The sequence below is a fragment of the Pelodiscus sinensis genome, chromosome 32 (assembly GCF_052426305.1).
Source record: "Pelodiscus sinensis isolate ZL-2025 chromosome 32, ASM5242630v1, whole genome shotgun sequence".
Taxonomy (NCBI): domain Eukaryota; kingdom Metazoa; phylum Chordata; order Testudines; family Trionychidae; genus Pelodiscus; species Pelodiscus sinensis.
The window spans coordinates 13,521,902-13,547,753 of record NC_143083.1 but is presented as its reverse complement, the minus strand read 5'-3'; the positions used below and the strand labels follow the sequence as shown (position 1 = coordinate 13,547,753).

General features: G+C 61.7%; 1 protein-coding gene across 1 annotated transcript; it reads left to right on the top strand.

Annotated features, from left to right (window-relative positions):
- The first annotated feature begins 1,824 nt into the window (after window positions 1-1,824).
- Window positions 1,825-21,495, top strand: SLC5A5 (solute carrier family 5 member 5). The gene is made up of 15 exons (XM_075902755.2): window positions 1,825-5,631; window positions 8,441-8,506; window positions 9,135-9,186; window positions 9,630-9,697; window positions 10,041-10,195; window positions 11,218-11,358; window positions 13,349-13,478; window positions 14,045-14,133; window positions 16,542-16,654; window positions 16,756-16,826; window positions 17,401-17,487; window positions 17,777-17,982; window positions 19,066-19,169; window positions 19,562-19,677; window positions 20,036-21,495. Exons 1-15 carry the CDS (start codon window positions 5,278-5,280, stop codon window positions 20,252-20,254), a joined length of 1,971 nt encoding a protein of 656 aa, XP_075758870.2. The 5' UTR covers window positions 1,825-5,277; the 3' UTR covers window positions 20,255-21,495.
- The last annotated feature ends 4,357 nt before the right edge of the window (window positions 21,496-25,852 follow it).

Below are 25,852 nucleotides of genomic sequence, written 5' to 3'. Positions count from 1 at the left end.
CCACAGTGAAATAAGCCACAGTAATTCCTCATTTAATACGTGCCCGCTTAACATGTTTTCACGATAGCACGATTTATTTTTAGGGAACGTTTTTTGATTTACACGATTTCCCCAGCCGGCCTGTTGCCGGCAGCTGTGTGAGGCTTCCCCCGCCTCGTTGCAAAGCAGCGGAGGGTTCACTGCTCGCCGCGCCGTTCCCCAGCGACCTCCCCTCGCCGGACGCAGTGCGGGTCCCGGCAGACCCGTCACTGGGGCATACACCCAACCCAATCCCCCTCCCCTCTCCTCCCCTTCCCTTCCCCAGAGCCAAACACCTCCCCTCCCTGCTGTAACCCAGTCCCCTTTCTCCCCCAATCTTATGTCCCGGTCCCAACAGACACCACCGCTTGAAACACAACCCCCAGCTTTTCCATTATTTTCAATGGGAAAATTGATCCCGTATAGCACGTTTCACTGCGCACGATCATTTTCCAAAACATCTCTATAGCGTGACATGAGGAATTACTGTATGTTTTAAACTGGGAGGGTAATTAACTCGTGGGCCCACTGTCCAAGGGCGGTAGTAGATTCTCCATTTGAAAAGCAAGCCTGGCTGTTTTTCTCGGGGAGCTGGGATTCATTCGGGCCGGGTCAGCACCTAGGGGGATGTGACATGCCTGAGGCACGAGGTCCCGGCTCAGGTGATGGAGCAGGGAAGGAGTCCCACACCTCGATGCAGAGCCTGGCCCGGGTTGAAAGTGACCCAATTTTTCAGGCTCTCACCAAAGGTCTGTAGACTCGTTAGCCCCTTGGACGGACGGAAAAAGAAGCATGCCCGAAGTCAGCCAGAGAGTCTAAGGCTGACCGGGAGAAGCCCCACGCAGGGGCCCATTGTTTGGCAGATACAGACCCAGGCCAGAAGGGTTGACACATCTGCCAAGAGCTAAATTTGCCTTTCTCCAGCTGCGGGGAAGGGCTGGCAGGATGCCCCAGCCACGTGGCACCATGATCCCCTCGGTGCACAGCCCTGCCGGGTGGGCGTCGGATGGCTGCCGTCTTCATGCCCCACGGCGACCAGGGCGAGAAAGGCAGAGCCGAAAACCCGCCGGCCCTGCAGGAGGAAAGAGGTGCATGCCTTTTACGGCATCTGCAGACTTTGTCCGCAGGAAGCCACGCCCCGACGAGCCTCGCAGCTGAAATGCAGCCACTTCTGGGGTGGGTGGTGGGGGGCACCGGCTTCAGGAGCTCAGCAGTGCTGCACAGCCAGGCAGTGAATAGAAATCCTGCATCCAGCTGCCACAGGGAGATGGAGGAAGGCAGGATGCAACTGTGCCAGCTGCACTGGGGCTTCCATGACTCGGGCTGACAGCTCACCCTTTGGAAGTTGTTCGCTCCCTGTTTCTCTGAGGATTGGAGATTTCTCAGACTCGGTGTCAGAACATCAGAACAGCCAGGCTGGGTCAGACCAATGGTCCATCTAGCCCAGTGTCCTGCCTGCCAACAGCGGCCAATGCCAGGTGCCCCACTGGGAGTGAACAGAACAGGGGATCATTACATGATCCTTCTTCTATCAACCATTCCTAACTTCTGGCACCATCCTCCTACCCATCCTGGCTAATAAGTATCAATGGACCTCAACTCCATGAATCTATCTGGCTCCTTTTTGAACTCTGTTAAAGTTCCAGTCTTCACCACATCCTCTGGCAAGGAGTTCCACAAGTTAATGGTGCGCAGCATGACAAAAACCTTCCTGTTGTTTGTTTTAAACCCACCACCTGTTCATTTCCTCAGGCGACCGCCTCGCTCTTATGTCATGGGAACAAGGAAATAACGTTCCCTTATTCACTCTCTCCACCCTAGTGATGATTTTACAGACCTCGATGCAGCCCCCCCCAATCCCACACAGAGGTCAGTTTTGCCCGCTAGACTATAGAGCCAGGCTCTATTAGCCTGCAAGCTTCCTTCAATACTTGCTGAAGTCTTGGCTCTCAGGGCGTGGCCCGTGGCCCGAGGCGTGGCTGCAGCTGGAGCTGTGGATTGAGCGGAGACAGGTTGCGGAAGGATCTTGTGCTGAGATGATCAGGCGCTGGAATTAATGACACAGACTCTGGAGGCTCCTGTGAGCCGGGGCGGGGGCGTGCTGAGCTCATCAGAGTAGCTCCAGGGAGAGGCAGGCCAGAAGGTTTTTTAGAAAGGAAGTCAACCAGGGACTTTCTGGGCTTGCTTCGCCACGAGGTCCCCATGGCCCAAAGGGCTGCGAACGCCACCGGCGAGCCTCTTCCAGCTGAGAAAGGGGCCTTCCCTCTCGCAGCCCCCGGAGTGCACGGTACAGCAGCCCAGGGGTGGCTCTGTGTTCCGTTGGAGACCACCCCTGGGATGCAAAAGGGTTTCAAGCCACCTTAACCCCCCCTGCTCCCTCTCAGCCCCCCACAGAGGCTTTCAGGAAGCAGGAGGCCTTTCCTGAAACGGGACCAGGCAGGACCAGAAAGGGTTAATCGCTGCGCTTGCTTATCCAAACCCTTGGCCGGCACACAAGGCCTTTGGGTTGCTCCTTGCGGCGAGGTTAACCCAGCCTCCCTGTCCTCCGCAGAGTCCAAACACCGATAACAGCTCCCAGGCGAGATCTGAAATCTCTCTCTCCCTTCCTTTTCACCTAGTTTCCCTGCGGCCGCAGGGAGGCCGGGGCCCTGGACGGGACCGGGAACCCCAGTGCTGTGAAAACACCAGTACATCGGAGGAAGTGGGTTATACCCACAACAGCACGTGATTCTGGTCCGTTTGGTTCCTTCTGAAAGTGTCACGGGGCTCTTCGAAGTTTGTAAAGCGAGGGACTAACCCAGCCAGCTCTCCCTAAAAATAGGGGCAGCTCGTGTCTCCACGTGTAGGGCCTGACCGAGGCGGGGCTGGAAGGGGGGCTGGGGAGGAGACGTCCCGCCACGGAGAAGGTTTAAACCGGGAAGGTTTCTAACAGGAGCAGGCTGGGAGATGGGGTATTTGCCGCAAGAATGTTTGGTTTCTGATGGACATTTTTTTAAGAGGCCCAAACGCCTGGGGTGGGGGGGGGGGGATTCTAAACGTCAACCGCGGGGCAGACGCTGACACGTTCCGAGGTGATGCGGCGGCCTCCCCAGGAGAACTTCCGTCTCACTGGAAACCTGCCTCTTGGTAGGAAGGAGAATGGGGAATTTTCACCGCGCCCAGCGTATTCTGCCTACATATTGATGGCTCCGGAGAGGCCAGCTGGGGAGCCAGGCCTGCAGGGCAGAAGTTGCAGGTGCCTGAGTCATTTTCCTGCCCTGCCCTAATCCCCCAAGGATGCAGCGTGCGGGACGTCCCCCAAAGAAACTGGTCTGTCCAGGATGGAGGTGTTCCTTGGACCTGCTGGGATGAAGATCTTGAATTCAAGGATCATCCGTGTCACTCTCTGGCTTTGCATGAAGCCGCCCTGGGGTTTCCTCTCTGCAAACTTTCCTGGGTGTGCGCCTGCCTCTCTCACCCCCCGGCTGGGATTTACTGAGGGTGGGCACATGGGGACTCCTATCCCCTTGGGATTCAGATGTGCAGGGCGCCTCTAATATCTGGGCTCCCACAGGGAGTGGTCACTCAGCGCCTTTCTGCCCCAGATCCCGGCCAATGGGCCCACTAAACTTTTCCATGGGTGGATTTTTTCTTTGAAGTGTGGAATAAATTTTGTTATGTACACCAAGGCATGTGTGAATGTGCACCACCCAGAGAAACACAAACCTAGCAGTGAGCCCCCTGCTAGTCAGCTGGGCAGCACTGGAATGTCTCCTGAGCAGCTACACAAATGCCCAGCTTACTGGGAACACTGACCCCGGCCTGGCAAGGTTGGGGGCACAGGAGTTTCCCTAGGCTACCCACCACCTCCTGATGCTCTGCGTGCGTGTCCCTCAGAGCCTGAATCCGCACGGCGGGGCGCCCGACAGCATCCCGGACAGCTGTGCAGAGGAAGAGGGAAGCTCTCTGCTCCCTTCCCCGGTGACAGCGCCCTGCGGCCTTCCTCAGCGGGGCTGTAAATTCCTTTCCCTGCTGCATCCAGCTCTTCTCTCCTCTCCCCCATTCTGCGATCCCTTACCAGGAAGCACCTGACACTTACTGCTCGGAACAGTTTCCTTGGCAGGTCCCTTCGCTGATTACACTCTCTCCACGCCGGTGGATGTGCCAATGCATTGCTCATAGCCTGCCACCACGCCCCGGGCCCCGGGCTGGAAAGCCTCTTTAAAAACTTCCTCCTGATGACTTCCAAGTACGGGCCCTCGGCGACCAGCACTGAAAGGGTGCCTGGCACCGGACGCCGGTTCCTTTCAGCCAAGCCTGGATGACCTTGGTCTCCCATCAAATAAATCAACAGACCTCGGGGAACACTAAGTCACCTCCTCCCTTATCGGCGAGCTGCTGGCGGAGCTGCTCCTGAAGAAAACCACAGCTCAGAGCTGCCCAGGTGGACAGAGCAGTCACTCCATCCCAGAGTGGTCCTGGATCACCAGGCAGCCTCCCGGGGCACTGTAGTTCCAACTGGCAGCAAACTATTCTCCTGTTTGATCAGCGGCGTTTGATTGAGTTATTGAGCTGCTTCTGAAATTCACCATCAAAGGAGATTTTAGGAATCTCATTTTGACAAAGCTCAGGTCAGGATTTGAACCTGCTGCTGCCTTTTAAGCATCGTGCCGGCTTAAAACCCACCTGCTGTTCGATGCCATCGCCTCTCGACTTGCCGGGCGCAGGGTGGGACAAGGTGAGAGCCTGGTTCTGAACAGACCAGACAGGCACCTTTTTGGGTTTTGATCCACCTGCCGTCTTTCAATTTCTACCCACCCCTTGGAAAACCTGGAGGTTCTCGGACATTTCTGGGTGTAACCTATTTTGATTTTTTTCCCCTCCCGGAAAGCACCCAGCCCAGATTTTGTTGGTGGGTTTGTTTGCTTCGAAAATATTTGTCCCCTCTCCAGCTTGACACGAGAAACAGAGCGTGTGCGCCCCGGGTCCAACCTGCGCGTGTCTGTCTCTGAAACCCTTTGATTCCAGGCGCGATTTGCTGTTTTGGTTGGTTGCAAGCGCTATTATCTGTTCCCCTCTCCCGTGGTGAAATCCACGTGGCTCGTCGGAGGGGGTTTTCGGCAGCCTTGTGTCCCCCCGTCGGGTGTTTATTTCTGCCCTGTCTTTCGACCGGGGCGCGAGGCACTTTCCAAAGCTCTGCTCTGCGAGCGGAGCTGGCAGCTGGTTCTGGTGGGCCAGACGGGGGGAGCCCAGGGTCCGGTGACGTCCCAGGCGGGCAGCATGGAGGTGTTCGTGCCGCAGATGCTCACCTTCAGCCTCTGGGACTACGGCGTGTTCGGCCTCATGCTGCTGATCTCCACGAGCATCGGGCTCTTCTACGCCCTCGCCAAAGGCGGGCAGAAGACCAGCGAGGACTTCTTCACCGGGGGGCGGCAGATGTCGGCCGTGCCCGTAGGGCTCTCGCTCTCCGCCAGCTTCATGTCGGCCATCCAGGTGCTGGGCGTGCCCGCCGAGGCCTATCGCTACGGCCTCAAGTTCCTGTGGATGTGCCTGGGCCAGCTACTCAACACCCTGCTGACGGCCTATCTCTTCCTGCCCGTCTTCTACCGCCTGGGGCTGACCAGCACCTACGAGGTGAGGGCGCCCGCAGGGCCTGGGCGGAGGGGGGGTCCTAGGAAAGACCCTGGGGGGGTTTCTTCAGGCTCCTGCTCGGGGCTGTGAGTTTGAGGGGGTGTTGGGGTTGGCGGGGGCGCTTATGGGAGCAGCAGGAGTGGGGCAGCCTTCCCCACGGGTGAACCCCCAGCCCCCGGCTCTGCCAGCTCTGGGCTCCCCACAGCCCAGCCGGGCTCCTCCCTCCCGACCCCCAGCCCACCGGCTCTCCCAGCTCTGAGCTGGTGCCCCCCAGCCCTGGCCTGTAGCCCCCCAGCTCTGGGCTCCCCCTAGCCCTGCCGGTGCCCCTCCCTCCTGACCCACAGCCCCCCGGCTTTCCCAGCTCTGGGCTGGTGCCCCCCAGCCCTGGCCTGTAGCCCCCCGGCTCTGCCAGCTCTGGGCTCCCCCCAGCCCAGCCGGGCTCCTCCCTCCCGACCCCCAGCCCCCCGGCTCTGCCAGCTCTGGGCTCCCCCCAGCCCTGCTGGTACCCCTCAGTCCCCACCTGCAGCCCCCCGGTTCTGGGTTCCCCCCAGCCCTGCCAGTGCCCCTCCCTCCCTCCCTCCTGACCCCCGACCCCCAACCCTCAAGGTGCTGAGTGGGGAGGGTCAGGAACGGCCCAGCTCTCTGCTGGCCAGGCAGAGTCTTATCACTAACAAACACCAGGGATAAGAGGAGCGGATCAAGTCCCTGGCCCTAGACCTGGGGGGCAGAGGAGGGATGGTCCGAGGGGCCCCCTGGGATCCTGCCGTCCCCCTGCTCCGCTGGCGCGACTCAGGAGGCCTGGGTTCCATTCCCGGCTGGGGGCGGACGGGCTTAGAACCGGGGACTCGGAGACTGGGGGTGCCGAGCGCCCGGCCTGGATTCCTGGTCCTGCCGGGATCGCAGGCACATGCCAGGGCTCCCCGCCCGGCTTCCAGACCCGCGGGGGCAGACTCTGCTCCGGGCCAGGAGCAGGGGCGCTGAGACGCTGCTCCCGGGAGATTCCCCGCTCGGATCCGCAGAGGGGCCGGCGCGCCGTGGGCTGCCCCTCTTGGACTGATCGGTCCGGGGAGGGAGGGGTCCCAATCAGAGCCCCAGAGCCAAAACCGGGTCTTTCCCCGGGCGGCCCCCGTGGGCCCTGCTCCACCTCCGAGGCCTTCACCGGGGACTCAGGGCGCTCGTAGGCCGGCGGGAGGGGAGCCGCAGGGGGTTCCCCGTCCAGGAAGCCCCTGGTGCCAAGGCAGAAAGAGCCCCGGTCACTGCACATCCCACGGGGCCCCCAAACTCCAGCTCTTGGTCAGGGTGTGGGGGAGTGAAGTGGGAACCCCCAGGAGGGGCTGGGGCGCTGCAAAGCATTCTGGGAAGCAGCCCACACCCCCTCTGCCTGCCCCCACGTCTGGGGGGCTCGGAGCTGGGCCTTCGCTGCCCCGCTCGGGGTCACGGCCAGTCTGAGGCCTCTTCTCTGAGGTTGAGGCCTCTTCTCCGAGGGCGGCCCCCATTTGCCACCCCCCCAAGCCTCGACGCTCGCCCACGCCGGAGCCTCTCTCAGGTCCTGGCCGCTCCGCGCCCCCCGGGCTTTGGAGAACAGCCCGGGCGACGGAGCCCTCCGGAGGAGGCAGCCCGGGCGGCTCAGTGCTCCGGGAGCTTGATTCCGCAGCTGGTTCCCTGCTCAGATGGCGCCTGGGTGCTCAGCCCTTCCAGGCCGGGTCCCCCGGCACCGCAGGCCCTGCTGGCCAAGCGCCCGGGCCAGGGCCCCACGGTGGAGCCCGGCTCTCGCTGGCTCGCTGGAGCGTGGGCCGGGCCCTGCGGTGGCTGCGTCGCCAAGTGGCGTTAGCCGTGCGGAAGGCACTAGTGAGCCGTGCAATGACGTGCGAGGAGGGGAGCTAGTGCCGCTGCAGGGGGGGCCGGTCTGGGTGGAATCCGGGTTTCCAGGCTATTCCAGGAGCTGGAAGGGCGGCCTCGTGGTTCAGATGCTGGCTGGGGACTGGAGAGAGCTGGGAAGCTCCTGGCTCTGCCGCGAACCTGCGGCCCTGCACCGTGCCTCAGTTTCCCCTCTGTCCAATGAGGCATCCCCGGCTGGATCGCGTGACGCTCGGCTCCCTAGTCAGGAGCAGGCGAGCACCTCAGGGCCGGGACTGGAAAGCTGTCGGCCCCGGGGGCGTCCTCCCCGAATGGCCAAGGGATTGAGGTGCCCGATGGCCAGTAAAGCCAATGGGAGTTAGGAGCTGAATCCCACCCTTGGCCGTTAGCCGAGGGGCCAGATCGGCCCAGCTTGGAGGGATTCTCTCCCCGGCTCGGGACGCTCAAGAGCAACGTTTCCTTCAGACACCCCACGTGCTCCCCACAGCGCCTGGGCCCCCAGCCCCGTCCCCTGGCTGGTCTGGACCCGAGCCCCAGAGCCGCCAGTGCTAATCTCATCGGAGGGGTCGAGCGGTTTGAACTCTGCCCCCTTTGACTGTGTCCCCCTCCAAACCCAGCCCAGGGGAGGGGCCCAGGCAGGGTGTGCAGGGAGCCGAGAGGGCTGCCCTTCTGCACCCTGGCTATGGGGGGTGCCCCGATGGGCCCGGACAAACCGCCACAAAGCAAGGAAAGGGGCGAGACTGAGCCCCCTGCGGACTGAACTCGGGGGGCTCCTGTCCCCGCCGGGCTCTGCTGGGGGCGGGCAGATGAGGCTGGGGCTGCCCGGGGTGCGTAGCCGCCCCTTGAATATTCCAGTGCCCCAGAGGAGCAGGGCCCCCTCCCATGGAGGAGACGGGCAAAGGGGTCGGAGGCTCCTGTACATCACACACGCCCCCCTCCCCCATCTCTCTTGCAGTACCTGGAGATGAGATTCAGCAAGAAAGTTCGTCTGTGCGGGACCATCCAGTACATCATCGCCACGGTGCGTGGGCCGGGGGCTGGCCGGGCGGGGGCGGGGCTGCAGGGTGGGGACTGGGGATGGGGGAGGCTGGGGAGGGTGGGGATTGGGCATAAGGCTGGACGGGGCAGGTGGTGTGTCTGGTGGTGGGGATGGGGGTTGGCTGCGGGGTGGGGGGGGGCTGGCCGGGGGTGGGGCTGGGGGCTGGCTGGGGGGACGTGTCCAGGGGTGGGGATGGGGGCTGGCTGGGGAGGGTGGCGTGTCCGGGGGTGGGGATGGGGGCTGGCTGGGGGGGGCTGGGGGTGGGGCTGGGGGCTGGCTGGGGAGGGGGGGTGGGGCTGGGGGCTGGCTGGGGAGAGTGGAGTGTCCGGGGGTGGGGCTGGGGGCTGGCTGGGGAGGGTGGCGTGTCCAGGGATGGGGATGGGGGCTGGCTGGGGGGGGGCATGCCCGGGGGTGGGGGCTGGCTGGGGAGGGTGGCGTGTCCAGGGGTGGAGATGGGGGATGCCTGAGGGTGGCATGCCCGGGGGTGGGGGCTGGCTGGGGAGGGTGGCGTGTCCAGGGGTGGAGATGGGGGATGTCTGAGGGTGGCATGTCCGGGGGTGTCTGACGGGGGGGGGGCCCTGTCCTCACACCGACGTTTGTCCCTCTGCAGATGCTGTACACGGGGATCGTCATCTATGCCCCTGCGCTGATCCTCAACCAAGGTCCGTCCTGGCCCCACCCTCGCGCCTCCCTCTCCCTAGGGCGGCCGGGGCCAAGCTGGCAGGGGAACTGGCCGGCGTTCCGTGCCTGTTACCCCAAGGCCGGCCCCCAGGCGCTGCCCCACGGCTCCTGCTCCTTGCAGCTCACAAGCCACGTGCTGCTTCTGCGGCTGCAGCCATTTCCAGGGGCTCTGTCCCCCCCCCCAACTGCTATGGCCGCGGCGCAGCATCTGGGGCTCTGATTGACACCGGCTGGGATCCGCCCAGGGCCTCTCGGGTGCGCGGTTCCAGTCCCCCCGGGTGCCTGATGGGCGGGGCCGGGCGCTCTGGCCCTAACGCCCTGCCGGTCGGGGTTGGGGATTCGGGGCTCGGTGCCAGGCCGTCTCCCTGCTCCAGCCGGTCCAGTTTACATCTCCCCTCACTGACTGGCTCCTGCTTTGCTTTAGTGACCGGGCTGGATATCTGGGCATCTCTCCTCTCCACCGGCGCCATCTGCACCTTCTACACCACCATAGTGAGTACCCGCCCGCCCCCTGCTGCTGGCACGTGGCCACTGCTGCTGGACGGGCTCCAGCAGCGATCACGGCCAGCAGGCTGGGCTTCGCCGGGGCTCTCCTCTTCCAGCAGGTGCCCTGTGGGTCTCTTCCCTGGCAGGCCACCCCAGCGCTGATGGGGGGCTCGTGGGCCGTATCCCTGCTCAGCTGGGGACCAGCTGGCGCGTGGGGCCGGGCCCCCAGGCGGGTGGAACAAGGCCGTTCCATTGCTGGCGCTAGAGCTGTGCAGCTTTGCTCCAGCCCGGGCACTGGGCGGTCACTGTGGCTGCTCGGGGCGCTGACTTGGCTCGTCTCCCTCGGCAGGGCGGGATGAAGGCCGTCATCTGGACCGACGTCTTCCAGGTGCTGGTGATGCTTTCCGGCTTCATCGCCATCTTGATCCAGGGGACGCTGCTGCTGGGCAGCCCCAGCACCGTCCTGGAGATCGCCGCCAACCACTCCAGGGTCAACCTGGCCGAGTAGGTGCCCTGCCCAGCACAGGCCTTTCGCACCACAAATCCACCAACCCTGCGCGGCCAGGTCCCACAGCTGGGAAAAGACCCCAGGAATCCTGACTCCCAGCTCCCCCACCAATGAACCCACTGGGTCCCTCTCCTCTCCCACAGCTGGGAAGGAATCACAGAAGGGCGATGAACTAGACGGGGACTTTTCAGCTTAGACAAGAGGAGACGAAGCGGGGGTGGGATCGAGGGCTATAAAATCAGGATGGGTGTGGAGAAAGGGAATAAGGAAAAGTTCTTGACTTGTTCCCATCCCATCAGAACTAGGGGTCACCCGATGACATGAACAGGGAGCTGGTTTCAATCAAACCAAAGGATGTTTTTCTTCACGCAGCGCATGGGTAACCTGTGGAACTCCTCGCCAGAGGATGTGGGGAAGGCCAGGACTTTAACAGGGTTGGAAAGGAGCTAGATAGATTCATAGAGGTTAGGTCCATCGATGGCTATTAGCCAGGAGGGGTAGGGAAGGTGTTTTTAGCTTCTTTGTCAGAGGCTGGGAATGGGCGACAGAGGAGGGATCACTTGATGGTTCCCTGTTCTGCTCACTCCCTCTGGGGCACCTGGCATAGGCTGCTGGCGGCAGACAGGACACTGGGCTCGACGGCCATTCTGGCCCCATGCGCTAACCACTAGACTCCCCTCTCAAACCCACGAGTCCTGATGTCTTTGCTAAGCAGGGCTGCCGGCTGCCCCCGGGTGTTCCCCAGCCAGTCTCGATTTCTAATGGGGTGATTCTCCAGGCCAGCACTCTGTGTCCCGGGGCCCTGTGATACCCCCAGTGACCTCCTGGCTATTCCTGGTGCCGGGACAGCTCTGAAAAGCCTCCCCCTCTTCCTGGGGTGGAAGGTGGCATTCCCAAAACGGGGGTCTGGGCCCCCCAAGCCTGCCCACTTATGGGGCTGGGTAAATAGTCTGTGTTGGAAGGTTCCCCCGCCGTGGGGCTGGCTCATCTGTGTCTCGCCCTCTCCTTCTGCCTGCAGCTTCGACCCGGACCCCCGGAGTCGTTACACCTTCTGGACTTTCACCTTTGGGGGCACCTTGGTGTGGCTCTCCATGTACGGCGTGAACCAGGCCCAGGTCCAGCGCTACGTGGCTTGCAAGACGGAGCGTGAGGCAAAGCTGTGAGTGCCCCCTCTCCTCCCCGCGGCCTGCTGGGGGAAGGGAAACTGAGGCAGGGTCCCCCTTCCTTGGGAAGGGAGCGCCCAGCGGCTGGGGGCAGCTCAGCACAGCAGGATGGAGGAAGGGGGGCCTGGGGATGGCAGGCTGTGCCGGAGACTGAGCGGTCATTATCCAGCATGCGGACGGAGGGAGGTTGCTGTGGGTCTGGGCTGGCAGGGGAGGGTGCAGGCGGCAAAGAGAGGCCTTCGTCCTTCCTATGCTGGGTATCTCTAATGCCAACCCGTCGGCTGTCACGCACCTTCCCCCCTCCTCCTGTCTGAGTCTATAGACGCAAGCCATGTGCCATCAGATGCCGATAACCCCCCCTGACTCCGATAATGGCCGGGGGAGACTGTAGCTGCCCCACCTGGCTGGCCGTGCCAAAGTTGGGAGCTGCCCACACGTACGGCAGGGGCTTATCAGTGGCTGAGGTGGTGCCAGTGTTGTGCAAGGGCAGAAAGATCCCTGCGCTTAAAGCACTTGGCCTCGCTGATCTCTCGCAGCAGGGAGTTCCAAAGGCCATTGTAGTGAAGGATGAAATGTGACCAGGGGTCCTAGCTGGCATGGGGTGGGGCATCGGAACGATGTCCCCTCTCATTTTTTCCATCCATGTGTGGATTTTTCCCCCTCCATGTGCGGAATACATTTTGTGATGTGCACGGAGGCGCGGTTGAATGTGCACCACAAGGAAATAACACCAGCCCAATGGTGGGCGCTCTGCTAATCGGCTGGGCGGCACTAGACTCTCTCTAGAAGCTCGCCCGGCTTCCAGGGATCTCTGCTCTGGAGCCACGTGGGTGATGGGTCCCCATCTGCCCAGGGCTCAGATTTGCACGGCACGGGGTGGGATCGGGGGAAAGGGGCGAGGTTGTCGGGGGTCCAAGAGGGGAGCTGGGGGGGGTCACGAAGGGGAAAGTGTCCAAGCTAACCGTGGGACGGGAAAGGGTTCAAACCAAGAGGGGATTTGCCCCCCTGGAGCAGGGGGGTCAATAGTTTTTGCAGGGGGGGGGCACTTCATGCCTTTTGGGAGGTAGTCACAGGCCGGCTCCACCCTGGAAGGGGCGGGGCCTGGGGCATAAGGGGGCGGGGCTGGGGACGAGCCTCCCTCCAGAGTTGTCTGGGGCCAGAGGCGTGGAAGGAAAAACGCAGCAGAGGGTTTATGGCTCCCGACCCCACTGCTACCCCCCGGGGTTGCTGCAGCTATTTCAAAGGCTCTTGGCTCCGGCCCCTGGGAGCCGCTGAAACAGGATCCTGCTGCCTGAGCCACCGCCTGGAAATTGGGGGCAAGGCAGCAGGATAGAACTAGAAAGCGGCCAGCTGCTGTCGGTGGGCCGGATCCGGCCCCAGGGCCGCAACTTGTCCTGCCCTGCGCCGGAGGGTTGGGGGAAGGGGTGTGGAGTTGCCCAGTGGGCCATATCCTCTGGGATTGTCCCCTGCTCTGCGTGGGAGCAGCCTGGGGGCTCTGCCCAGTGTGGAGAGGGGAGGGGCCGGGCTCTGCTCAGGGGTCGGACCCCTGCCCTCGAGGTGGGGCTGGGTTTGGAGAGAGTAAGCAGGGCCCAGCACTGAGGGCCAGGGAGGATACAGGCCTGGAGCCTGGCTCCCAGAGGGGCTAAGTCCCTGGCGTGCTCATGGCTTTGGCTGGTGGAGGGGCGCTGTGCCCCACAGCAGATCAGGCCTGGGAGGTCTCCAAGGGACTAGCCCCCAAAGCAGGAGGCTCGGTCAGACGGTGCTGGCAGCTTGTACATAGGAACCGCTGAGAGTTAGGCACCCAAGTCCCATTGCAAGGAGGCAGCTCTGGCCCCGCTTGTGGGGCGTTTGCCCCGTCTCTGCTGCAGGGGGAGAAACACAGGCCCTGCCCCGGGCCAGGGGAGGGGAGGGCAGAGCTGGCTCCCGGCCGGCCGGCACTGCGCAGTGTTGGCTCTGTGCCGAGGCGTGATCTCTGCGTGTTCGCAGGGCGCTGCTGGTCAACCAAGTGGGCCTCTTCTTCATCGTCTCCAGCGCAGCGGGCTGCGGCATCGTCATGTTTGCGCTCTACAAGGACTGCGACCCGCTCCTGGCCGGATACATCTCCGCCCCCGACCAGGTACCCCCGGCCCGCCTGGCCTCCGTCCAGGGACCCTGCTCTGGTAAACCCGGAGCTGTCTGAGCAGCCAGGGGGAACCGCCTGAGTCCAGGAGCTCCGGGCAAGAGGCCAGACGGAGGGCGTCTGACGTGGCCTCGTGGCTCATTAAGTCTTGAGAGGCTGTGAGCCGAGCACAGGGCCGGCCGGCTGGATGCCTGGGTTCCTTCCCCGGTTCTGGGAGGGGGCCCTTCCCTCGGGGTTGGAGCGTAGGGGAACAGGCCTCCCTGGGTTCTACGCCTGGATCTGGTTGCTCGAGCCAGGATGGGACCCGTCCCCCTTTCCGTGCCTCAGTTTCCCCATCTCTCCAGCAGGGCCGATGCTTTGCAAAGCGCTCCCAGGCCCTGGGAAGGAAGCTGCCTCACCCAAGGTTCAAGATTAGGCTGTGAACCCGCTTCTCTGGGGGGTTGTTTTTTGGGGAGGGGGCTTTCCTTGCCTCTGCCCCCCAGCCCTTGTTAGAAGAGCGGGGGTTAGCTGCCCTCTCTCCCCTGCCTCTGACACCTCCGTAACGTGGCCATCTCCCCCTGCAGTACATGCCCTACCTGGTCCTGGACATCTTTGAGAAGTACCCGGGCGTACCCGGCCTCTTCCTGGCCTGTGCCTACAGCGGAACCCTCAGGTAAGGGACTGAGCATGGTCCCCCCAGCTGGGGGGCAGCCGTGACCAGGGGAGCCAGCGGAGGTCACTCCGTGAGGAAGAACTCAAAGAAGGGGACAGCGGGGGGTTATTCCTACACTTCGATTTACCCAGTCAGCCCCAACCAGCCTCCCCGGCCATTGCAGGCTTCCGATCTTACCCCGAAAACATGCTTACAGCCGCTTCTTATTAGCAAACTAAAATGTCTTACAAAAAGAAGCAGGAGAGGATCTTGCTTACATACACACCGGGCCGAGAAGGGGCCTGAGATTAGATTCCTGGCTGAGAGGGTGAGCCGTGACTTGCAGAGGGCTTGCAGAATTTCGACCCTGGGAACAGACGAATATTCAGTAGGGTCCCCTGCACCAAACCATAAGCAGATCTGAGTCGGCAGGACCCTCCGCACCCAATGGATTTCTGATACATCTGGCAGCCTCTTGACCCTATAGTTCAAACCAAAGGCTTTTGGTGTAACCTTCTGTTTTCCAAACATCATTGTAATTAACACGAAGTAGTTAATCCGCTAAACATCTCAGAAAGGCAGCCAGGTTAGTCTAACTTTAAAAACAACAAATAATCCTGTGGCCCCTTAGAGCTTGTCTACGCGACCAGCCCGTGATTTCGAAATAAGAGGCTGGTTATTTTGAAATAATAACTCCTGCTTTCCTTGGGGAATAAGCTTATTTCAAAAGAGTTATTTGGGGAGTTTTTATTTCAAAATAAGTTATTGGGAAATGATTTCCCAGTGTAGACATGAGAGATGAGCAAAAAAAAAAAAGGCTTATGAGCTTTTGTGAGTAAATTTCCACTTCCTCAGATGAGTTGGAGTAGAAATGACCAAATCCAAGAGATATACCCCAGCAAAAGCAGTTACCTGTCAATGGTAGGATCCGTGTTAATGGAGCGAATTAACTGGGCTGGGTGTGTCCCATCTACAGCGTTGGATGTGAAAATGCGAAGGGTAAAAGCAGGGGAAATTGGCTTTGTAGTGCGTCAGTCACATCCTATCTTTATTCAAGCCAGTGTCAAATTTGCAAATGAATTGCAGTTCAGGAGTCTCTCTGTGTGATTGCAGCTTCCCATTGTTGCGGCGTAGCCGGGGTTCCCCCGATCCTGCACCCCCGTAGCAGCCAGAACAGTCTTCACCAGCCAGCAGAATAGAGAGGGGTTTATTGATTTTCCAGAATACAGCCCAGAATACAGATGTGAGGTGGCAATAGGAGGGGGTCTAGGATGCCCCAGACCCCTTAAGGCAGGGTGCCTGAGGCCCTAGTCTCCAAGCCCCCTCCCTAGGCGTCTCCATCATGTTTCCAGCCCCAGACTAACTCTTCCCCCGAACACTCACTTCCTTAGTTCCCTTTCTGCCCCGGCAGCCCCCCACTACGGGTCCTACCATTGGCAGGTATCTGCTTCTGCTGGGATATATCTCTTGGTTTCTGTTATTTCCTGTCCAGCTCATCTGAGGAAGTGGGTTTTATCCACAAAAGCTCATAGAATCATCGATGCTCCCGTCTATTTTTGTTAGTCTCTGAGGACAGGACGTTGCTCTCGGTTTTCATGTGGCCTGCAGACGCTTCGCCCTTTCTGCTCACGGGTCTGACCTGGCATGTGATTTTCTTGCCGTTCTATAACAGCGGTAGCCGCCCCGGCGTTTAGGGTCATATTAGAATCCGCTCGCGCCACAGCGGCTCTGGGCTCTGTTTGGGGGCCCAGCTAAACGCACCCCACTCCCCTTTGTTGCTCTGTGGCTCCGTGCTGGCTCTGGGGTGGGGCTCGCCAGCTCCTTGTGTGGGACAGGAAGTGAGGAGGAGGGTCGGTGGGCCCGGCTGCTGTCGAAAGGGCAGTTCTGGGTGCAGGCTGCGCCGGGTACGGCGGGCGTGGGGGTGGGCACTGACTCCAAGGGGAGCAGCGTCTTCTACCGAGCCACCCCCGACTCCGTGCGGTGCAGCGTGCTCCGCCTGCAGCTCCCCCTGGTGGTCGTGCAATTATCACCCGGCCCCACCCCCTTTGCCACTGGAGGGTGACGGTGACGGTGCCCGGGCGCGCATGACTCCCCTGGGCTCATAAGAACATGAGAACGGCCAGCCTGGGTCAGACCAAAGGCCCATCCAGCCCAGTGTCCTGTCTGCCCACAGTGGCCAATGCCAGGAGCCCCGGAGGGAGTGAACAGAACAGGTACTAATCAAGCCATCTCTCTCCTGCCATCCACCTCCACCCTCCGACACACAGAGGCCAGAGACACCCTTCCTTACCCATCCTGGCTAAGAGCCATTAATGGACTTCACCTCCATGAATCTATCTAGTTCTCTTTTAAACCCTGTTATGGTCCTAGCCTCGCAACCTCCTCAGGCAAGGAGTTCCACAGGTTGACGGTGCCCCCTCTCTCCCCAGCACGGCGTCCACCAGCATCAACGCCATGGCAGCCGTCACCGTGGAAGACCTGGTCAAGCCCCACCTGCCCTCCCTGTCAGTGCGGAAACTCACCCTCATCTCCAAGGGGCTCTGTAAGTCCGGGGCTGGTGGGGGAGGTGGGATCCTTATGTTTGGCTGCCTGGCCCATGTGGCTGCTCCCCCAGGCTGAGGCTGCTCTTTCTCCATTCCTCAGCGTTGATCTACGGCACCTCGTGCATCACCGTGGCGGCCCTGTCGTCTCTGCTGGGGGGTGGCGTGCTGCAGGTAAGCTTCCCCCCACCCCAGCCAGACGGAGACACGCTCAAGGTTCTGGCCCGACTTTCTGGCCTGGCCTGTGGGCGTGGGAGCAATGTTCCCTCTAATTGTTTCCATGCATGTGCGGAATAAATTTTGTTATGTGCACTGAGACATGTGTGGATGTGCACTACCATAGAAACACATGCTACCGGCTGTGGGCAATGTTGATTTGAATTTGTTTTTCCATGCATGTGTGGAATAATTTTTGTTCTGTGCTACAAGGCAACTGTGGATGTGCACTACCCATATAAACACATACTACCAGCTGTGGGCAATGTTCCCTCTAATTTTTTTCATGAGTGTGCAGAATAATTTTTGTTCCGTGCACCAACGCATGTGCAGATGTGCACCACCAGTAGAAACATGCTGCTGGCTGTGGGCAGCTGAGGGCCCCCTTTTGGTCTTGCATGAACATGGCCCTTCTCCCCCGAAAGCCCTGCTTGGTCAGAAACGCTGGCTTTCATGTAAGAACAAACGTGTAGCAGGGAAACTCTGGATTTGGCTTGCTTGGTCCCATCTCCCCCCGTCTCAATCTCTGCAGGGTTCCTTCACCGTCATGGGCGTGATCAGTGGGCCTCTGCTCGGAGCCTTCATCCTTGGGATGTTCGTACCCGCCTGCAACACGGCCGTAAGTCCCTGCTGCGGGGACGGGGGGCTGCCTGGGTGCCTTGGAAGTGGGGGGCTGGCGCTCGGATCGGCCTGTCTCTGGGGCAGAGCGAGCAGGTGGCCGGGTGCTGTATGGGGCGCGTTGGCTGCCAGCCGCTAGACGGGTTGCGCCCAAGAGACGTGGAAGGCACCTAGGTATCAGGCACCCGACCGTGCGCATGGAGGTGCCCAAGACCCAGGAGGCGGCGGGGGGCCGGGCCACGTCACTTACCCAGGCTCTGGCTGACTCCTCCTTTCGTTTCTGCTCCCAGGGGGTTTTTGCAGGCTTAGGGGCTGGTTTCGTCCTCTCCTTCTGGGTGGCTGTGGGGGGCACGATCTACCCCCCCAGCGAGGCCACCATGGGGGTGCTACCCTCCTACGGAGTCCTGTGCCCGCTCTACAACGCGAGCGAGGGGACCAACGGCACCATCGTCCTGGGGCCCCTGCCGCCGCGGAACATCTCTGCCCCCCTGGAAAGGTCAGGCTCGGACGGAGTCAGCGGAGCCGGCAGGGGATGGACAAAGGGCTGCGTCTCCCTGGTGCAGAGGGAATTTCTGGGTCCGCGCCTGGTTGTCCCTGGGCCAGCCAGCTGGGGACCTGACCCCTTTAAGGTGGCCGGTGGGTGGGCCATTCGCTCCCCCAGGTTTTGTCCTGAGCATGGGGGCACCCCCCTGCCGTATTCCGAGAGGTGCCATGGGGTGTGGGCAGGCAGCTGCGATGGGGGGCTTCTGCCGCCTTGGAGGGCTCTGCTCCAGCGCCGGAGGAGGCAGGGGCAAACACCCGACCACATACGGGACGCGGATTTCTCCTCTTGCAAACCCCCTCCAATGGGCCGCTCCGAGGCTGTCGTGGGAGGACCCACCGAGCCCAGGCGGGTTGGGCTCCTGGCGCAAGGCTCAGCCGTCAGCCCCGTCCCAAAAACGTTCCCGTCTTCCAGCCTGGAGGTCGCCGAGGGCTGAGCCGGGGGGCAGGCTGGGGAAGGCGGGGTAACCACCATACTCGGGAATTTTTCATAAGAACATCAGAACAGCCAGACGGGGTCAGATCAAAGGTCCATCCAGCCCAGTGGCCTGTCTGCCCACAGCGACCAATGCCCCAGAAGGAGTGAACACAACAGGGAATCCTCACATGATCCCTCCCCTGTCACCCATTTCCAGACAAACAGAGGCCAGGGACACCATTCCTACCCATCCTGGCTAATAGCCATCGATGGACCCAACCTCCGTGAATCTATCTAGCTCTTTTTTGAACCCTGTTCAAGTCCTGGCCTTCACCACATCCTCTAGCGAGGAGTTCCACAGGTTAACTGTGCGCTGAGTGAAGAAAAACGTCCTTTGGTTTGTTTTCAACCTGCGGTCTGTTCATGTCATTGGGTGACCCCTCGTTCTTATATGGTGGGAATAAGTCAACAGCTTTTCCTTATTCACTTTTTCCACACTTCGCCTCGGCTAACCCCAGGGCCGGGCCCTCCCTTGGCCAGCCTGGATTTAGCCGGTCATGGATCCCGGCAGCCGACCAGGCATACTTTCCTCTACTCACCCTGCTGTCCCTCCCTTTGCAGGCCGGCTATTGCTGACGACTTCTATGCCATGTCCTACCTCTACTACGGGGCTCTGGGAACACTGTCCACCGTGGTGGTGGGGGTGCTAATCAGTTGCCTGACAGGTAAGGCCAGTGGCGAGGGGCAAGGCAGGGAAGTCCTGTGACCACCCAGCCAGTGGGCAGGGGTGCCAGACCTCGGGCGGGCCCCTGGCATCCCAGGGAGCTTGAGACTGGGGAGAGGGCAGGCAAGAAGGGGGCTGCCCCCAGGCATGGAGAGAGCTAAAGGAACTTCGCCTGGAGGCTAGCGGCGTGTGGAGGCCCCTGGGGTACGGGAGGGGAGCACGCTCCTGAGATGAAACTGTGTGCCTCAGTTTCCCCATCCGTGACACGCTCCGGGGCCTGATCAGTGGGTGCCAGGGCTGGAGGGCGCCGGAGGTGGGCGAAGGGCTGGCGCAGGCCCTGCCCCTGTCAAGAGGGGGGACTTTGCCCATCTGCTTTTCCTTGTTTTTCGGTAGGTCCTACCAAGAGGAGCCAGATGCCCCGGGGGGTGCTCTGGTGGGACATTATGAAGCAGCCACCCACGTCGTCCCCAGAGGGCGGGAAGAGCCCCTATGAGGACAGTCTGACCAAGGTAACCGGGTCAGGGCGGGCAGGAAGTTTCCTTGACGCTGCTCCCTGGGTTTCTGACGGCCCAGTTCACAGCATGGCAGCTGGCGGGGCATCTCTGGGCAAAACGGTGCTTCGGCGCAAGGCAGGGACCCTCCCCCGGCCTGCCTCTGCCCTGGGGCCTCACCAGGGTCACTTCCTGGGGCTTTTGCAGGGTCTCGGGGAGCTGAGAGTTGCCTCCCGTCTGGGGAGCCGCCGGGGGCTGAGCTGCGCACGTTGCTCGTGGCACGTGGCACGGCCGGGCAGGAGGCTCGCACGAGACACGAGGCGGGGAGGGTCCGGTGTCAGCCCCTGCGCCAGCCCCATCTCCGCTCTCCCCCCAGGACTCGGAGGACTCCCCGGAGCTGCAGAAGAAGCCCTGTAGCTCGTCCACGTTCCTGCTGGCGGGGCTCACGGGCAGCGAGGAGGCCGACCGGGCGCTGCTGGCGAAGCAGGCGGAAGCGGCCGCCCCCGGCTCGCGGTGGAACTCCGAGGAGTTCCTCTGGCTCTGCCCCCCCACCGACACCAGCTGCTGCCACCCGCTGCTAGAGACCAAGGTCTAGGGCTGGGCAGCGCCGTGGGGCCGAGCCTCCAGCAGGCTGGTACTGCTGAGCTCCGACCCAGAGGGGAGGTCGCTGGGTTCGACCGACCACGATCGCCGCAGAGCCGGCCGGGGGTGCGGGAGATGAATCCAGCGAGGGAGCAAAGGACAGAGAAGCCCTGGGCTGGCCAAGCCCTTCCAAGCACCCCAGTGGGGAGTTTTCGCAGCAGGAGCAGATGGGCAGGCACAGCGCCCCCCACCCTGCCCTGGCCCCCTTTCGTGGGAGCCCAGGGCTCCGGCTGGCGCTGCAAAGGCTGCACCAAGTCAGTGGCAAGCTGCAGGCGCCAGGCTGGGCCGAGGAGGTTTGCACGGCAGGCGTCCCGCAGAGAGGCCTAGGGCTCGGACGGAGCAGGGCCTTGTCTAGAGCTGGCCAGCCCCTCCGCGCTAGCATAGCCCCAGCTGCTCGCTGATTTACTCCTATGGTGACGGATGGGGAAACTGAGGCAGGGAGCGGGCAAGGGGGCATGGCCGAGGCAGGTTGGAGAAGGGGCTGTGGAAGTACCCCAGGCCCTGTGCCCATCAGACGGGCCGCGCGCGCTGCCTCTGCTCCGAAAGGGATTGTAAAGGGCACACGAGATGTGCCCCCTGCTCCGTTCTGAATTCCTCCTAGAGCTGCCGGGGCAGGAGATCTGATAAACTCCAGCTAGGCCAGCCCCCACTAACTCTGCCTCCGGCCCGAGCCAGGACCTGCTGCTCTGCCCCTGGGCCCCACCGCGGCAGCAACCAGCCACGGAAGCCACCGGGCACGGGCATCACCTCAGTTTCACTGGAGCCGAGAATGGGGGGGGGGTGAGTCTGCGGTGGGGTGCACAGGTGGAGTCGGGTCTGCCTTCCCCTGGCCTCCGAGGCCAGTAATTAGGCCAGCAAACAGCCGCCAGCCCTCCGCCAGCCCAATTTCCAGCGTGGGCTGCGAGTTGAGTGCTCTCTGCAGCCAGGCCCGGCCTGGCGTTTTGAGGGAGCGTCTGGGGTTACCAGCGAGTCTCCGGGCACCCTGGGGCAGCGTGTCGGGCTGGCGGCCTGGCTTCGCCCTGCGCCCGAGGAAAGCTGCCTCTTGCAGAACTCCCCGGTGCCCGAAATGCTTTCTCGCCCCACACAGAGCGTCCCTGCTCCCCACGTATCTTATCCGCCTGCCACCTATCTTATCAGGGGCACACAACGCCCGCAGACGGCAAACACCTTCCTCCAATAAAGATTGTGAGGAAACCAGCATGTGTGATTTTCCGGGAAGGGAGGGGAGGGGAGTTAAAAAACCAAAGGAGAGCTCAGTTTGAACAGTCCCGTGCCCTCCCGGGTGGGCCCAGATATCCTCCTGGGGGAAAGCTTGTGGCTGACCAGCCTGGATCAGCGCCTCTGTGCCCCCCGGCTCTTCCCATTCAAGGGGCAAGAGCCAGCCCTTGCCACAAGCGAGACCAAGGAAACATCATTACCCCTATTTCAAAGCTGGGGAAACTGAGGCAGGCGCTGGCACCCAACCGCCCGAGCGAGGAAGTGAATGGAGATCTTCCGCCCTTCTCGCTCCAGGTTTGTCCTGATGGGTCTGTTTAGGCCAAGGCCTCGTCTGCTCTCGCCCCCGTGGGAGTGTCTGTCTTTGGGGGTGGGTGGGATTTTCCTGAGCCCCGTTAGAGAATAAACCAGGCTGGTCCCCCCGGAGCCCTCTCTGGGTCTCTCCTGGGCCACGCTGATGGCTGGACGCTAATGCTCAATAAAGGGTAATTCCTCCCCCCTGGTTCTGTGAACCCTCTGCTGCCCTGGCTTTTAGCTAGGGCCCAGCCCCCTGCACCCCCACGGCTTGTGTTTCCCGGCCAGGGCCGAAGCAGAGGGCTTGCTAGGCGTGTGGCTCCGACCACGGGAGAGACGTCCTGGTGAGGTACCTAGGCAAGAGGTGTGGGGCTGCCCTTCTAGACAAAGACCCCCGCACCAACAGACCATCCCAGCACTTTGCCCTCCTCGGCGGGTTCGTCCTGGCAGGGCCCCTGGGAGGCAGGCCGGTGTTCAGAGGGGGAAACTGAGGCCCAAAGATGATGCAAATTGTCCACAGACTCCTATGCCCAGCAAGGAGTGGAAGCCAGCTCGCCGGGGCAGCGGAACCCCACGGTGCAGTCTTCGGCAGCTTGGAGCTGCACAGAAACAGAATGGCCAGAGGGCCACGTGTTATGGCTCCTCCCCCAATACGCCCCGCCCTCATAGGCCCCACCCCTGGTAAGTCCTGCCCTCATTGGCCCCGCCCCTAATAAGTCCCGCCCTCATAGCCCCCTCCCCTAATAAGTCCCGCCCTCATAGGCCCCACCCCTGGTAAGTCCCGCCCTCATAGGCCCCACCCTTCCTAAGTCCTGCCCGGATTGGCCCTGCCCCACTAAGTCCCACCCTCAGAGCCCCCTCCCCTAATAAGTCCCGCCCTCATAAACCCCACCCCCTAGCCCAGGATTAGCTGGGAAAGCGCTTACACTGGTGGCATTGATGTAAGCAGCTGAGCTGGGCTAAGGGACAAGGCCAAGGCTCTGCTCACCAGTGGCGTAACGGGACTTGTGCCGGGGATCTGGCCCAAGAGGGCGGGCCGCGCGCTCCCTTGGAGGGCTGCCGCCCTGGGGCACATGTGGGACCCATCTCGCTTCTCCACGCCCCCCCTCGGCGATGCGGGGGGCAGTACCATCCAGCCCCAGCTGGGGTGTGGCAGCTGGCCCTTCTCGCCCTGAGCCTTGTCCATGCGCTTCAGGCCTCAAGCCTAGGCCGTGATGTGTCCTGGGGGGGGATTCGCTGGGACTCATGGGGCCTGTGAGGGGGCATCTGCCCCGCCCTGGCCCTTGAAGGGTAAAACCCAGCCCAGGGACAGGGCTGGAGCCAGCAGCTGGGGCAGGAATGAGCCAATTAGGGCCCGGCCCAGGGCAGTATCAATATATGCTCCAGGCGGGATGGACGCAGACTCTCTTGCTCCAGCTGGGGAGCCGGCGGGACCTGGCTGCCAGGGAAGCTGAGGGCAGGGCAGGGCAGGGGAAAGGCAGGCAGAGCTCACTCCCAGTCCGCAGGGCCAGGCCTGAGCGCCCTAGGGAGGCTGCCAGGGCAGGAGAAGGCAGCAGATCCACATCCCTTGCCAACGCTGCGGCGCCATTTCAGCAGCAGCTTGCCCTGCAGGAAGCGGTTAGATGGCGACCGGATAACTGAGGCAAGGTGGGTATGAGTGGATGGGGGGTTCCCGGGGGGGGGCAGAGTGTGGGGCCCTGTGGCAGAGCAGTATCCCCAGGGGAGGACGCCGTGGTCTGGGAGGGACGTGGGTACACAAGGGCTATGTCTACACTGGCGGGTTGTTGCGCCAGAAGTATGCAAATGAGGCTAAGCATGGAATATCGCCGAGCCCCATTTGCATATCTAACGAGCCGCCATTTTTGCAGAAGAGGCTCTTGCGCTAGAAGGAGCTGTCTACACAGGTTTTTCTTGCGCAAGAAGGGGCCGGGTAGACAGCTCCTTCTAGCGCAAGAGCCTCTTCTGCAACAAGGGTGGCTCATTAGGTATGCAAATGAGGCTCGGCGATATTCCATGCTTAGCCTCATTTGCATACTTCTGGCGCAACAACCCGCCAGTGTAGACATAGCCAAGTGGTGGAGGATAACAGGTTTCGGCAGGTGAGACGCTGGCCAAAAAGGGGGAGCTCTGGGGCTGAAGCACTAATTCCCAGGAGGCCAGCAGGAGGCGCTGTGGCCGTGACGCACACGGGGTTACATGGTCCTTCCCAGCCCCACCTGCCTTTCCTTTCGTCACCTGCCCCCCGAGAGTTGGGAGAAACTTTCCAGCCTGTTGATTCCAGCTGTCCCTGCCGTCAGGGAACCGAAACCACCACTGGAACAGGGGGAGCTGGGAGGGTGCCGCACAGTCGCAGCTAACGAGCTGGCTTGTGGGTAAAAGCGGCTTGGATGGGTGTTTCCCTGATCCCTCGTGCGAAGGGAAACCCAGCCGTGCGCTGTCACGAGAGCAACAGTGGCACAAAGGGGGAGAAGCTAGATGGGTCTCGTCTTAACCCCAGAACGACATTCTGGGTGTTACGGGGAGGAGGGAGAAAAACTCTTCTCCTTGGCGTCTGAGGACAGGACAAGCAGGAATGGGCTTAAACTGCAGCCAGGGAGGTTTAGGTTGGACATTAGGAAAAACTCCCTGTCAGGGTGGTTAAGGGCTGGGATAAATTGCCCAGGGAGGTTGTGGAATCTCCACTGGAGAGACTGAAGAGCAGGTTGGCTGGACATCTTTCAGGGATGCTCTAAACGGCGCTAGGTCCTGCCGGGAGGGCAGGGGACTGGACTCGATGACCCCTCGAGGTCCCTTCCGGTTCTAGTGTTCTAGGATTTTATGATTCCTCCAAGGGAGTCAGCGAGGGCTTTGCTGGCTGACCCAGATTTTTTTAATTGAACTGACATTGGCCAAGACCCTCTGTGGCTTCCAAGCAGCGCTAGGACCCCGCTCTCCACCCTGGGCCATGGGGTTGGCTCCGAGCTGACAGCTGGGAGGCCACATAGGCCCCGGGCAGCCTGGATGCAAACAGCCTTCTCTCCAGCCAGGACTTCCCTCAATCACACCAGTGATCTGTCACTGCCAGCAAGTGTCAGGCGACGGTTGCTGAAGCTGAGTAATCCACCAGCTCCCTTGTTGCCTAATGTCCGCACAGCCGCTTCCTCCTTCACCTCGCCCCCTGGCTCCGCGCTCTGCATTACTTAAGGTGGGAAACCCCGCGCCCCACCGGGGGCCATGCCTTGATTTGCCCTTCTCACAGCAGGGGAACGCCGCCGCGATGCAAGGGCGGGGAGTCCAGCCCTGCTGAGCCTGGAGACGGCTTTGCATCCCGTGGCCGGGGGCGCTGACCCATGATTTCATTCCACCTGCCAGATAAGCGGGCGCTCAGAGAGCCGATTGGGACTCGGGCACTGCCCAGCAGTGCTGGCAGACAAGCGGGGCGGGGTCTGTCCCTCTGGGAGCAACGGCAGCTCAGTTTAAATATGGGGGTTCCGCTGGCTCTGTGGCCCCTTGCAACGCCCCCGATGCCATCTGCTGAGCGCTGGCTGGGAACTGAAATGTGTCAGGGACGGTGGGTTTTGCAGCTGGCAGGGCAGGGGAAGCGGAGTCACAGGGAATGCGTGCCAGTGGTCTCAGGAATCTCTGACTGGGTTGAGCAACAGGTCGGACTTCCCTGGTCCAGCATCCTCGGGACCTGACTCCTCCCGGACGAAGGACCAGAGGTCATTTCTGGGCCCCCCTGCCATCATCTCCCCATACCTGGATGCCCTACTTGGCATCCCAGCTTAGCTGCATGTCGGGCTTCCTGGCCCCCCCACCCAGGACTCTCTGATCCTGGAATATCCGGTCAGGCTGGACCACGGATGTTGCCAGACCAGAGTCCCGGTTTATAGAGGTGCAACCGGTACTAGGGAAAAGCTCTACAGGGCCAAGAGATATGCCAGGCCTTTGGGCCGTCAGATGCAGGGCAGCTGCAGGAGGGAATAGCCCGGCATGGGGACTGCTCCGAGGAAATCAATATCAGAACGGTCTGGGAAGCAGACTTTTTTTTTTTTTTTTTTAA

Bases quoted from the DNA above. Each gene is read 5' to 3' on its own strand.
- SLC5A5 (XM_075902755.2), top strand. From the start codon at position 5,278: ATGGAGGTGTTCGTGCCGCAGATGCTCACCTTCAGCCTCTGGGACTAC. The intron at 5,632-8,440 runs GTGAGGGCGCCC...TCTCTCTTGCAG, and splicing joins GGCTGACCAGCACCTACGAG to TACCTGGAGATGAGATTCAG. The intron at 9,698-10,040 runs GTGAGTACCCGC...CTCCCTCGGCAG, and splicing joins GCACCTTCTACACCACCATA to GGCGGGATGAAGGCCGTCAT.